Source organism: Carcharhinus amblyrhynchos, chromosome 3 (assembly GCF_965287045.1).
Source record: "Carcharhinus amblyrhynchos chromosome 3, sCarAmb.v2.hapA, whole genome shotgun sequence".
Lineage (NCBI taxonomy): Eukaryota > Metazoa > Chordata > Chondrichthyes > Carcharhiniformes > Carcharhinidae > Carcharhinus > Carcharhinus amblyrhynchos.
Genome location: NC_137326.1, coordinates 76,377,368 through 76,391,420, shown reverse-complemented (window position 1 = coordinate 76,391,420; position 14,053 = coordinate 76,377,368). Strand labels below are relative to the sequence as shown.

At 42.4% G+C, this 14,053-nt stretch overlaps 1 protein-coding gene across 5 annotated transcripts in view; it reads right to left on the bottom strand.

Moving 5' to 3' along the window:
- Positions 1-14,053, bottom strand: part of ilkap (integrin-linked kinase-associated serine/threonine phosphatase) — a 61,141-nt gene that overhangs the window by 32,612 nt on the left and 14,476 nt on the right. For all 5 annotated transcript variants that reach the window (XM_080185381.1, XM_080185384.1, XM_080185385.1 and 2 more), the window contains 4 exons: positions 10,360-10,477; positions 9,422-9,528; positions 5,945-6,038; positions 3,780-3,867 (listed from right to left, as the gene is read on the bottom strand). In XM_080185381.1, coding sequence (XP_080041507.1) covers positions 3,780-3,867; positions 5,945-6,038; positions 9,422-9,528; positions 10,360-10,477 — 407 coding nt within the window. The remainder of the gene's footprint in view (positions 1-3,779; positions 3,868-5,944; positions 6,039-9,421; positions 9,529-10,359; positions 10,478-14,053) is intronic.

The following is a 14,053-nucleotide window of genomic DNA, read 5'->3' as shown; positions in this document are numbered from 1 at the left end:
TGGGAGCAATTATTGGGACAGTATTGAGGGAGCTTTACTCTGTATCCATACACTGATTTACAGGTAGCGACAGGAGCTAGACTATTCCAGCTGAGAGCTCTTGTGCTTATAACAGGTCTCTCTACATCAAACATCAGGCAATTTCAAAGTCATGGCTTTGATTAAAGTCAGTGGGGTTGCTCCAGGACACAGAGCAGTGTCCTGCTAATGACATCACTGCAACAGTCTGGAAATCCCACACAGTGATGAGAAGTTTAACACTTCAATATTAGTGAATACTTGTACATAATTTATTCCAGAAAAGATGACATACTTGAACTACTAATCCTCCCCCAAATTCAACTTTCATCTTAAAAGGGCATGAAAACAAAAATGCTGGAGATACTCAATAGATCAGGCAGCATCAGAGAGAAATCAAGATAACATTTCGATAGTGGTTGACACAAAACTCCGTTTTTCTCTCCACAGATGTCGCCCGATCTGAGAATCTTCACAATATTTGCTGTTTTCTTTACATTTCAGATTTCCAGCAACTGCAGTATTTTATTACGGTAAAATAACATGTTTGTTTAGGAAAGAAGATCAGTGTAAATCTCAGCCAGCAAAGCAAACATTGAGAGTGGTTGCAGTATAAAGCACGCAAATACAAAATATCCCACAATGATCATGACACCTAACAAAGGAGCTGCTGTTGCACTGCACGTAACCACAGATAACAGTTATCTACATGGGTCAGGCAGATGTCAATGCACAAACTATGCCAGCCAGCTTATCTTCAAGCACTCACTATCTTCTATCATGAGCCTTGTTACATCTTGGATTATTGATAGCTGCAGAGCCATTTCACTCTACAATTAAATCAGAGGTTCACTCCACACCTAAAACCCCTGTGACGCTAAAACTTTAAGATCTGTAAACTATAAAATAAACTTTTTTCAAAAAAAGTGCTCCATTCATTAAGGGAACCCAATTATTCTCTCAGTTCAAAGGCAGACTACTCTCTCAGTTTTTATCTGTGTGATCCAGATCTTTTTAGTCCCTTTAGAACCACACATTCCGCAAAATTGTGCGGACTGAATGCCCTTCATGGCACAAGTTCACATTTTAGTTAACACTATGCCATCTGCTGTGGGAGTTCCATACTTTTACATTGCCAACATACAATTGGTGATAGAAGACGTATCAGCTACAATTCATCTACATTGAGCTTAAGAACAGCGCTTCTTGGAGGAATCCTCTGATTCATGCCCACCCCGTTGTGGCTAAATACTGTTTCTGATTTTTTTTTTTGCAGCCAGCACCCAGCTTCACTAACGCTAGATGGGTTTTCAGTTCAGAGATGGATAAGAACAGGTGGTTTGATGCTACCAAAGTGTTTTCTCAGCACATGCTGCACTGGGTACAAGGATGGGACCCCTATACAACAGCGACTTAGTAATTCACAGCGTCCCCAGTATGTCATGCACTGGCCAGAGAGACAGTCCAAACTCTCTCTTCCCTATCCTCACCATCTCCCGAGATAACCAAATCTGTCAGATCATGTGCGGAGACTGTGATATGAAGCAATATGTTCCAGACGATAACTGGCAGCACAGACTGTATAGCTCACTGTCACATGATTTCCTCTGAAGTTTCAAGTTCCAGTGTCTTCCTGAAATCAGTCCAAGATTGTGGACCTGTGGAGCTTAACACACAAGACTTCGGATTCTCTCTGCAACTATTACTTCTGCAATGAGCTGTGACAAATAAACCACAGTCACATATAACCAACACATGATAGGCAATCGATTTGCATAGTGCATTTTTATTAACAATGGTGAAGAATTCCCTCTTCTACAATTGCTGAAATGAGGGGGTACAGGTTCTCCATCGGGACGACTAATGTTGTGAGAAACTACTCTTTTGAAAGACAATATAAGTCTGTGGAACAAGTGAAGGCAGAGGTGGGGTTTAAAGAATTAAAGAATTCAGAGAAAGGAAGAAGTTAGAGTGAAAAGACGAAAGCAGAAGTTGAATGAAAATAGGAAAGCCGAAGTTGAGTGAGAAGAGGAAACAAAATAATGTAAAAGGAGTAAACAGGCAAAGAGAGAAAGATTTGATCAACAGTGGCAGAAATGGAAAACAGACAAGAAATTGGAAGAAAGGGGCTGGACAATCAGAGGCAGACTGGTTCTTTCGGACTTTACTGAATCAAGGTAAGGAGGGAAGGAGAACAAGAAAAAGGGAGAGTGGGTGAGAGGAAACAAGAGATAGAATGCAAGAAAAAAAAGGTAGAAAAGGAGAACGAAACAAATACAAACAAAGAATATAGAGGAATGGGCCAAAGAATATTTTGGCCTTGGAGGGAGTGCAGAGGAGGTTTACTAGGCTGATACCGGAGTTGAGGGGGTTGAGCTATGAGGAGAGGCTGAATAAACTAGGCTTGTACTCGTTAGAGTTTAGAAGAATGAGGGGAGATCTCATTGAGACGTATAAGATGATGAATGGGATGGATAGGATAGAGGTGGAAAGACTCTTCCCGCTCAAAAAAGACAGTAGGACTAGGGGGCACAGCCTCAAGATAAAGGGGGGGCAGTTCAGAACGGAGTTGAGGAGGAACTTCTTCACTCAAAGGGTGGTGAATCTCTGGAATTCTCTGCCCGTTGAAGTGGTGGAGGCTGCCTCGCTAAATATTTTTAAGAAGCGGGTTGATGGGTTTTTGATAAGAGAGGGGATTAAGGGTTATGGGGAGAGGGCGGGAAAGTGGAACTGAGCCACGACAGATCAGCCATGATCTTATTGAATGGCGGGGCAGGCTCGAAGGGCCAGATGGCCTACTCCTGCTCCTATTTCTTATGTTCTTATGTTCTTATGTAATAGACAAAGATGGGAACAGAACTGAAAGACAAAGACAGGGAGCGAGGCAAACAGCTGGACAGAGAGAAATAAAATAAAGGAGAAAGAACAGTTAGAGACAAAGAGGACCAAGATGTCACAGCATAGTGGCACAGTGGTTAGCACTGTTGCCTCAGAGCATCAGGGATGTGGGTTCGATTCTTCTTAGGTCACAGTCTATGTGGAGTTTGCACGTTCTCCCTGCGTCTGTACAGGTTTCCTCTGGGTGCTCCGGTTTCCTCCACAGTCTGAAAGACGGACTGGTTAGATACACTGACTTGAACAGGTGCCGGAGTACGGTGAATGGGGGAATTTCACAGTAACTTCATTGCAGTGTTAATGCAAGTCTTACTTGTGACTAATAAAGAAATATACTTTAAAGATAGAGACCAGAAGCAGGCAAACCAGGAGAAAGGAGACAGAGAGAGAAAATAGAGAAGACAGAATGAAAATAAATGTAGAAATAAAGGAGAGAAACAGAAACTGAGACAAGAGGAGATAAAAAAAGGAAGAGAGAGTGACAAAAAAAATACAGCAATGAGTTAGAAAAAGAAGCAGGGAGTGATAGAACTTAGATTTTGGAATATGGATATAGGAAGGGGAAGAAAGATAAAGGAAGGAGAAGAGACGAAGCAAAGGAGAAAGGAATAATAGGACAATATGATATAGGAGCAGAATTAGGCCACTTGGCCCATCGAGTCTGCTCCGCCATTCAGTCATGGCTGATTATTTTTCTCATCCCCATTCTCTTGCCTTTTCCCTATAACCCTGATCCCCTTATTTATCAAGAATAATGGGGCAGTAAAGGGTGGGAAAGCTGAAGTGCAGTTGTACATGGATTGTTATGCATCTACAGACCATGATATCCCCAGCAAAGACATGTATTATTTGCAAGAATTTCATACCCTGCTGTCACCAAGGTTTGCGACATATAAATCTTTGTCCACTAGCAGAACACATGTAGCAGTCGATCCATCTTTCCAGGCAGGTTTCCTGCAGAGACACACAATACAAGAGTTAGTTACTGACCTAAATTTATGGAGGATTTTATGCAATACTGTGCCTCCATGATTTAGGGGTCTGCTTAAAATACTGATCTGCCAAACAGACCAGCAGATCACACATATGGATAGCAAGGCATCAAAGGTTTTTGGGCAGTGCCAGGAGGAATCAAGGACAAAGCCAAGTAAACAGAAAATACTTCCTACATGCGAGTTGTGACTGATGAGGGAAGAGAGATTCTCAAGAGGGTAAGTAGTCCCGAGATTCTCTCCAGCAATAGCATCTGGGTAGACAGAACTAGTCCCTAGTCAAATATACATAAAGCATTTCACAAACCACCCCAACATGAATGCTTGCATACGATGAGCACTTTGAGTTCCTCAATTCATCAGTATGTCCATGGATTAATTAACACGACCTGACACCTTCACCCAGCTCACCACTGGCACAATGCCTGATACTTCCACCATACAGTCCCGCATAAAGAAGCCACAGCAGGTTAAGTGTTGGATACCAGCAAGAACAGGAACAATAGGCAGAACTCCAAACCAATCCCTGAACAAATATAAGCCATTGCAATCATGGAAAAATTACCTGTACCACTGTCCCTCTCCTTACAAATCTGGCACGGCAACTCTTTCCCTGTTATCGCCCCCACAAAAGGTGCTGACTCTTGCTTGTTACTGTTCCACCATGGTTGCTCTCCACAATTTAATTCAATAAGCTATTGTGTACATGATGAGAGAGAAAGTTGGGGATGGGAGTTTAATTACCCTTGTCGAGAGGAAAGAGGATGAAGGGAGTTTGGAGGGAGGTGGCAATTAGTGACACCAACACACAGCCCAAGCTAAATATCTAGATTGTGGCCAAGTGAGGTATTTAGGACCACAGGGGGAAAGGCAGAAGACATTAAAAACAATAGCTGGTGCCAGAGGATTCCCTGGAATGTAATGGTTCATTGAGAAAGTTTCCTTATAGGCCAGGAGAACCAGATGAAGCTTTTCAGGCTCAAGAAGGAAAGTTGGACCTCCTCTCCCCCACCCAGGATTCACCTCCTGAGCACTTTGTCATGTCCTAGGAACCATTCTGGGGTTGCTGGCAACAGCATCTAACCACCTGATTTTACTTGCCAGGCAGCATCTTTCCAGCCTTACTACAAGCAGCTTGTTAATGAAGGCTAGCTGTTTTAAATTGGCTAAGGCTGCCTATTGCTCCTTCTAGATGGAAACTACTGCTCACCTAGCAAAGTCCCCACCTCCACTGGCTTTAGCCTTGCCAGCTAATTTAAAACACCTCACTCATTCATAACAGATAGGCAACCTGACAGCACAGCAATCGTCGCTGAATCAGGAGAGGTGATGGAGATAAAGCTGGCAGTCAATGTGATCACAAGGAATAACAGTGCCCGACGTTGAACTTGGGCACAGCACTCATGGGTCACTGAAACACGCTGGCAGGAATGGAACAAATGGTTCCTTGGCAAAGGGCAGGGCAAAAGGGACATGGTGGCAACAGTAATAATTCTCACAGTTGGCAACAAACTGAGGAGATAACATGGTTAATAAACAGTGAGGCAAGGAAAGGTAGTTTACTTGCCAGGAAACTGTATTCAGGAGGAGTTTGAGAGCAGACAGTTGGCTTCAAGGAAAGGAGTCCAATGATTTAAAAAAGAAAATTGCATTTTATTCAAGTATTATATTAATGACTGCAATGTACTCTCATACCCGAGAATCACTTAATGCGTGCACAATCAATGATTTCACTTCTGGGATGATCTTTTCTTGTCTCTGGCTGGAAGCATGAGGTAACGAGAATGGAATGGAAACAGGCTCTCTCAGTATTTGGGGTACAAGTGGAACTCCACTGCTAAACAACAGGAATTTGGTGGTCAACACTAAGAAACTGAACCAAGGGTTCAGTGGATAAACATAAGAGCGTGACAACAAATTACAGCGATTAGGAATGCCCCACTTTCCATGCCAAGAAAAGGAGATATTACTGTAGGCCTCAACTGTGTTTCAGAGGTGAGAAAGAACAATTAACCCAATTTCCAATTACTATTACTCACTGGCTTGATGCCTGCTTGAGAAAGCCCTCATCCGTCTGCTTGAAGGTCATTAGAAGGCACTTCTTAATGGTCTTCTCTATACTACTCACTTCTCCTGTATAGAGAGTAATTAAAAGAAAACCTGATCATTTCGCACAAAAACATCTCACTTTAATTTGGGGGTTCAGTGAGAGGGATGAGGTCCTACAAGATGATTTTAGGGAATTAGAAGTTAAACTAGAAAATAGGACCTCAAAAGGTAGTAATCTCAGCATTGCTACCAGTGCCATATGCTAGTCAGAGTAAGAATGTCAGGATAGCCAAGATGAATGCATGGCTTGAGGAATAATGCAAAAGGGAGGAATTCTAATTTCTGAGACATTGGAACCAATTCTGGGAAGGTGGGACCAATATAAATTGAACAAATGGAACAAATGTCCTAGGACAGCGTTTGTTAATGCTGTTAATGAGGATTTAAACTAATGTGGCAGGAGGATTGGAATTGATGTAGGAAGTCAGAAGGAACAGAAACAAAAGGCAGTAAGGGGAAAAGTGGAAGGCAGAGAAACCAAAGCCAAAAATCAAAAAGGGCCACAGTACAGAGTAGAGAAACTGTGGAGAAGGCAGTGAATGGGTCCAGCAGGGCCATGAGAAATAAAACACAGGGAATGTGTGCAAAACATGGCAGGACAGGTGGTCTCAGGTGTGTTTGCTTTAACACAAGGTGTATGGCAGCTGAAGTGGATGAATTTAAAGCTTGGATTACTTCATGGAACTATGGTGCTGTGTCAATTACAAAGACTTGGAAGAAAGAAGGGCAGGACTGGCAGTTTTATATTCCATGATTTAAATGCTTCAGGTGAGATAGAGAGGATGACAGAAGAGGTGGAGGTATTTACTGATTAGGGAGAATGTCACAGCTATACGGAGGGAGGTCACTTGGTGGGATCGTGCAGTGAGGCCACATGGGTAGAGCTCAGGAATAGGAATGGCGCAATTGTGCTATTGCGGTTGTACTACAGACCTCCCAACAGCCAGCATGAAGTGGAGGAATTGATATGTCAGCAAATTATGGGAAGATGTAAAAAAAAACAGGGTTAATGAGATGGGTGATTTTAAGTTCCCCAGTGTATGCTGGGATTCCTCAAGTGCCAACAGCTTGGATGGCACAGAGTTTGTTCAGTGTGTTCAAGAGGGCTTCTTGAGGCAATGTGTAGATAGTTCAATTTGGGACGGGGCTATCTTAGACCTGGTTCTGGGAAATGAGCCCAGACAGGTGATTGATGTCTCGGTGGAGGACCATTTTGGGAACAGTGATAACAATTCTATCACTCTCAAGATACTTGTAGAAAAGAATAAAAGTAGCCCCAGAGTGAAAGTACTAAACTGGGGGAAGGCTAACTATGACGGTGTTAGGCAGCAGCTAGGGAATGTAGACTGGGGGGGGAGAGGGAGATGGCAAGATTCGGGAACCCTGGATTGTGAGAGATTGTGAGCTTAGTGAAAAAGGAGGAGGGGCATAAGTAGATTTCAGGAAATTGAAAATGCATAAGGCTCTTGAGGAATACAAAGATAACAGGAAAGAGCTTGAAAAGGGACTTAGAAGGACAAAAAAGGCTATGAAATGTTCTTGGTAGGCAGGATTAAGGAGAATCCTAAGGCTTTTTATCAATATATAAGGAGGAAGAGGGTAGCTAAAGAAAGGATTGGTCCACTCAAGGACAGTGGAGGGAATATGCACGTGGAGTTAGATCAGGTGGGTGAGATCTTCAACAAGTACTTTGCATCAGTATTCACAAAGAAGAAGGATGTGTTGGATTGTGAGTGTAGAAAAGGGGGATGTTGACATCCTAGGACATGTTGAGATAAAAAGGTGGTATTGGAAGTTTTGAAAACCATTAAGGTGGACAAGTCCTCAGATAGGGTCTATCCCAGAATACTGAGAGGAGTGAGGGGAGAAATTGCTGAGGCCTTGGCTAAAATCTTTCTATCCTCTTTAGCCATGAGTGAAGTACCAGAGGATGAGAAGAGAGGTTGTATCACATGAACTTGATTGAGTTCTTTGAGGAAGTGGCAAGAAAAATTGACCAGGGCAGGGCACTGGCTGTTGTAAATATGGACTTTAGTAAAGCCTTAGATAAGGTTCTTCATGGCAGGCTGATACAGAAAGTGAAGTCATATAGGGCATTGAATATAGAAATTGGAACATCATGTCGCAGCTGTATAACACTTCGGTAAGCCGCATTTGGAGTATTGTGTACAATTCTGGTCGCCACATTACCAGAAGGATGTCGATGCATTGGAAAGGGTGCAGAAAAGATTTAGCAGAACGTTGCCTGGTTTGGAGGATATGGACTACGAAGAAAGGTCGAACAAACTTGGATTATTTTCAGTGGAGCATCGGAGGACAGGGGGGAGCCTGATAGAGGTTTACAAGATTATGACAGGCTTGGATAGAGTGGATAGTCAGAATCTGTTTCCCAGGGTCGAAGGATCAATTACTCAGGGGCAGACTGGAAGTTAGAGGGGGCAAGTTTTTCACACACAGTGTGGTGTATGCCTGGAGGTGGTGGTGGTGCTGGAAGCAACTTCTATAACAATGTTCAAGAGGCATCTGAATAGATACATGAATAGGCAGGGAACAGAAGGATATGGACCACATAGAGGTAAGAAAATATTAGACAGGCATCTGTGTCAGCTCAGATCTAGTGGGCTAGAAGGGCCTGTTCCTGTGCTGTACTGTTCTTTATAGTCCAGCTCAGACCTTCTGAGGTAACAGCAGGAGTAACAAGAACAAGGTCATGTTCTCCCTGCAATCCCTGGTCTCACGACCACTTTGAATGCGAATCTATTCATTGAAGTTTAATTCAGAAAACCTGCAGATTTAAGTAGGTATTCATGCTAGACTCATGACCTGGAGTCTCACATCTTGCACTGATAACAATGTAGAAATCTACGAGGCCTTTGGACAACAAGAGCCAAAATAATGTAAAAATAAAACTTCTACTTAATTAGACTAGTTAAGTTATATCATCTATGCCCTGTACTATCAATGATTGAGCAACATCTTAACTTTGGATCTCATTCTGAATTAAAGTTAAGTGAACATTGAACAGTGACAGTCTGTAGCAATCGCTCAAGTGAGCTCCTCAAATGAAAACAATAATAGGTCACAATCCAATGCTTGGCTATGGTGTTGTATATTTTGATATGTACAGTAGGGGAAAAACACATTCACTTGAGTTACCAATGAGCCATGCTTTAAAAAATGTACTCCTGTCTGAACAGCAAGTATCTTCAGGATTAAACTACATTCCTATCCCAACAGGAACATGTTCAGAGTTAAACTCCACTGATGTCCGATAAAGGGGTCTCATCCAGATCTAAACCTCACTGTCTTGTAGTAAGTCCTATAAACAATTGGATACTGGTTCAGCTACTGAGTTTGGATTTCAGATTAAATGCTAGCGTTCCCCTTTACTGTGGCAATGTGGTTACCTTTGGGGAAGTTACGGGCCAGGTTGAGGTGCAGGTTCTGTGCTGAATACTTGGATGCTCGTGTTCCACCATGGCCATCGAAAACAGCGAAGTATGACAATCGAGAGCTAAACCGGGGCAGAGAAAAAAGGAAAAAAAAGGAGTTTTGAGAGAAATGATAGCTGTATTATCCAGCAAGCTGTCCACACCACCTAAAATTATCCAGCTCAATTCCATTCTAGGGTCATGGGCAAGGCCAGCATTAAGAGCTCATCCTGGCTGGCCTAGGCAAAGTGGCTTGAAAGGCCAATTCATAAGCAGTTAAGACTCAGCACAATTGGTATGGGACTGGAGTCAAATACAAGCGAGAAGAATAGAAGGTTTCCCATCCTACAGGAGAACAGAAATCTAGTTGGATTTTTATGATAATTTGATAGCTTTGTGCCACATATTCAACTGTTTTCTTTCTTCCAAATTTGAATTCAAATTTACAAATATTCATGGGGACAGCAGTGGGTTTGTACTCTGATCAATAGACCAGTAACATACCTTCTGTGCTACCACTTAGTTTCCAAGACTAAAGCTCCACAGCAAGAAACTCATATAGTGAAATCTCCACAAACAACACAGCACAAAACCAATACACAGCATCGTACATGGGCTTCACTGTGCTCATGTTGGCATATGGTACAAAGTGTAGGATGTGGGATAAGCTGGGGTGGGGGGCAAAAGTGTGGATCTAGAAAGGAAGTGGGGAGGGGAGACAGAATAGGATCACAAGCTACCCTTGCAAATTCAAAAACAGAGGCTGGAACAATTCTCCAGTTTGTACTTTTCTCACATACCTACTCCCCAGTCCAGGAAAAATAGTATGTTGCATAGTAACATTCTCTCTAATCTACCCATGAACTCAGTTGAAAAGTAAAGGCTGCATGGCGGTCTGCCATTTTGATACTTACACTTCTGATGGCAACCGTGTGAAGCTCGATGTAAAATCATCAATTATAACATGTGCATCCTGCATTTCCTCTCGTTCGCCCCTTCTCTCTGCGACATAACCCTTCAAGGTGACAAATGCTGAAGGAAAACACAAATCTATGGAAAAAAACTGCAGATGCTGGAAGTCTGCTTATTGCAACTTTTACAAAATCGCTCTTCAAACTCCCCACACCCTACCCATGTTAAACACTCAATTCCTCAAACTTGCTCCTTTGATAAGCTCATGGGTGATCTGATTGTGGCCTCTACTTTATGCAGCACCTATACCCTTTCACTCCCTTGTGAGTCAAGAGTTTAACCAACTCAGCCTTCAAAATATTCAATGGCCTTGAGGTTTCTAGGGAAATGAATTTTGCAAACCCTCCAAGTGAAAACATTTCTCCTCATAAATTGGAGACCCCTTTATTTTTGAACTGCGTCCCCTAGTTCTCACCTGTCCCACAAAGGGAAACATCCTTTCAGCATTCACCCTGTAGGGCTCCTCAGGATCTTATATGTTTCAATAAGATCACCGCCCATGCCTCCAAACTTCAAAAGATACAGGCTCACTGTGTCCTCTGTTCCTTGTAAGACAACGTCTTCTTCCCAGGAATCAGTTGATTGATTTTTCTATGCACTACAGTGACATTCTTTTTTAACCAGAACTGTCAACTCCAGATGGGGGTCTCAAAATATCACTAGCAAAACTCTTCTACTTTTGTATTCCATTCCGCTTGCAATAAATATTTGCATTTCTAACCACTTGCTGCAATTGCATCCAAATGTTTGTGCTTCATGTACCAACACACACATCGCTCTGAGTTCTGCAATCCCTCCATTTAAATAATATGCTGCTTTCCTAGTTTTTCTGCCTAGGTGGACAAGTTCACATTTTCCTACATTGTTTGCTACCTGCCAAATTTTTGTGCATTCACTTAACATTATTATGTCCATCTGTAGACGATTTATGTCCTCTTCCCAAATTTCTCCTTAGTTATCTTTGTCTCATGAGCAAATTTAGTAGCCACTTTGTTTTATTCATTCATGGGATATGAGTTGGGCACTCAGTTTAAGGGTAATTAAGGGTCAACCACATTACATGTAGGCCAGACCAGGTAAGGACAGCAGATTTCCATCCTAAAAGGTCAACTGGGTGGCACAGTGGTTAGCACTGCTGCCTCAAAGCCCCAAGGACCCAGATTAGACTCCCAGCTTGGATCGCTGTCTGTGTGGAGTTTGCACATTCTTCCCATGTCTGTATGGGTTTCCTCCAGGTGATCCAGTTTCCTCCCACAGTCCAAAGATGTGTGGGTAATGTTGGTCAGCCATGTTAAATTGCCCCTTAGTGTCATGGAGGCTAGCTAGGGTAAATGCATGGGGTTTTGGGGTTGGAGCTGGGTGGGATTGTGGTCGGTGCAGACTCGATGGTCCAAATGGCTTCCTTCTGCATTGTAGGATTCAATGATTCTATGCGAGTGAACTCGATTGCGTGTTATGACTGTTGACAATGGTTTCACGGTCATCATTAGACTTTTACTGAATTCAAGCTTCACCCTGCCTTGATAGGATTCGAACCCGGGGGGGGCCCTGAGTTTTACCCTGGTCTCTCTGGATTATTAGTCCAGTGACAATATGACTATCCCACTGCCTCCCTATTCGGTTCCTTCATTCAGGTAATTGATAAAAAGGTAATAAATAGTTGTAGCCCCAGCAACGATCCTTGTGGTACTCCACTTGTTACACCTTGCCAACCCATGACCTAATCTATGCCTGCTTTCTGTTTCTTGTTAGCTAACCAATCCCTAATCACATTAATATGTTAGCCCCTATACTATGTGCTCTGATCTTGTGTAGTGACCCTTGATATGGCACCTTGACAATCGTCTCCTGGAAATCTAAGCACACTGCATCTACAGGTTCCTCCTGACCCATTTTGCTTATTACTTCCTCAACTAAGTCTAATAAATTAATCAAACACAATCTCCCATTTTACAAAAGCAAACCGACTCTGACTGATAGCATTTTGATATTCTGAGTGCTTTGCTATAACCTCCCGAATAAGATTCCATCATTTTGACAGATGTTTGGTTAACTAGTCTGTATCTATTTTCTGTCTCTCTCCTTTCGTGAATAGGGAAGTTACATTTACTATTTCCCATTCTGATCCTCTCCCCTCTCTATTGTTTACATTCCACCTTTTTTTTCCTGAAAACACTGGTTAATGCTCAGGTTTGGATACATGGGTTTAGGCAACAATAAGTTATATTAATTAATTTAAGGCCTTTAACAAAGAAAAACATCCCAAGTTGCACTACCCATTATGAAACAAAATTTGGCATTGCACCACATAGGATGATACCAAGACAGGAGACCAAAAGTTTAAACAAGGGGTAATTTTGACAGAGTGTCTTAAAAGGAATAAAGGTAGAGACAGATGCAGAGGGTTTGGAAGAAAATTCCAGAGCTTAGAGCTGAAGTAGCTGAAGGAATGGCCACCAGTGGCAGAGCAATTAAAATCAGGGATTCACTAGAGTTTAGAACTGGAAAAGCAGAGATCTGAGGTCTGTTTGGGTGGAGGAGGTTACAAAGAAAGGCAACACCATTAAGTGAATTGTAAACAAGCTTGGGCAGCAAAGGGCCCAAAGCTTTACTTCTCCTCCTATTTCTTACATTAGATTCTCATTTTCACCATCATTTATAAATACTAATAAAACATTTATTTCAAGCCTCTGCTATTCCTTCACAACTAAATAGTCATCTTCATCCCTGAACAAGGCTTATCCTTTCTTAAGTACGCTTTTTTTTAAAAAAATGATTTAAAAAGTTATTTCTTTTGTATTGCCTGGTACTGATTTTTAATATTCCGTTTTATTTTGCACTCTACTCTCCCCATTGCAAATAGCAACCATTTAGCTGCCCAGTTAATTCAGTCCAGATTCTTTTAATTGTGCTGAAACTTGTCTTTTCTCCAGTTCACTATTCATAAAGTCAATGTCCTTTCTGCTTTCAAATTGTACCAGACCACGTTGTGATTGCTAATTCTATGGTTGCTTTCTGCTATTTGTATATTTATCAGGATGACAATCTGGGTTGCAAAGAGACATAAAAATGGCAAGTGTCAGGTTCTGACTGAAAACTCCAGAGAAACGAGCAGGTGTTTACTCCATATCTTCAGATGCATTTGTCAACAAAAAAGGAGGTATATTGAGCTTGTGGAGGCCTAAAGACACTAGCATTTATTTATTATTAGTCACAGGTAAGGCTTACATTAACACTGCAATGAAGTTACTGTAAAATTCCCCTAGTTACCACAGTCCAGCGCCTGTTTGGGTGAATTCACCTAATCACATCTTTCAGACTGTGGAAGGAAACTGGAGCACCAGGAGGAAACCTACGCAGACGTGGGGAGATCGTCACACAGTGACCCAAGCTGGGAATCGAATGAGGCTCCCTGGCTCTGAGAGACAGCGGTGCTAATTACCGTGTTGCCTGTCCAGCAGCACAGAGATCAGGGTGCTGTTTTTAAAAGGGCACCCTGATCTCTCAGTGAAGAGACAGCCCCCCCCACCACACAGACATTGGCACCCCAGCAAACAAAGGGAAGCCCCCCAGCCTTTACAACAGAGGGCCAACCATTTACAGTTTAGGTTGGGCAACCCACCCCTTCCAGCAAGC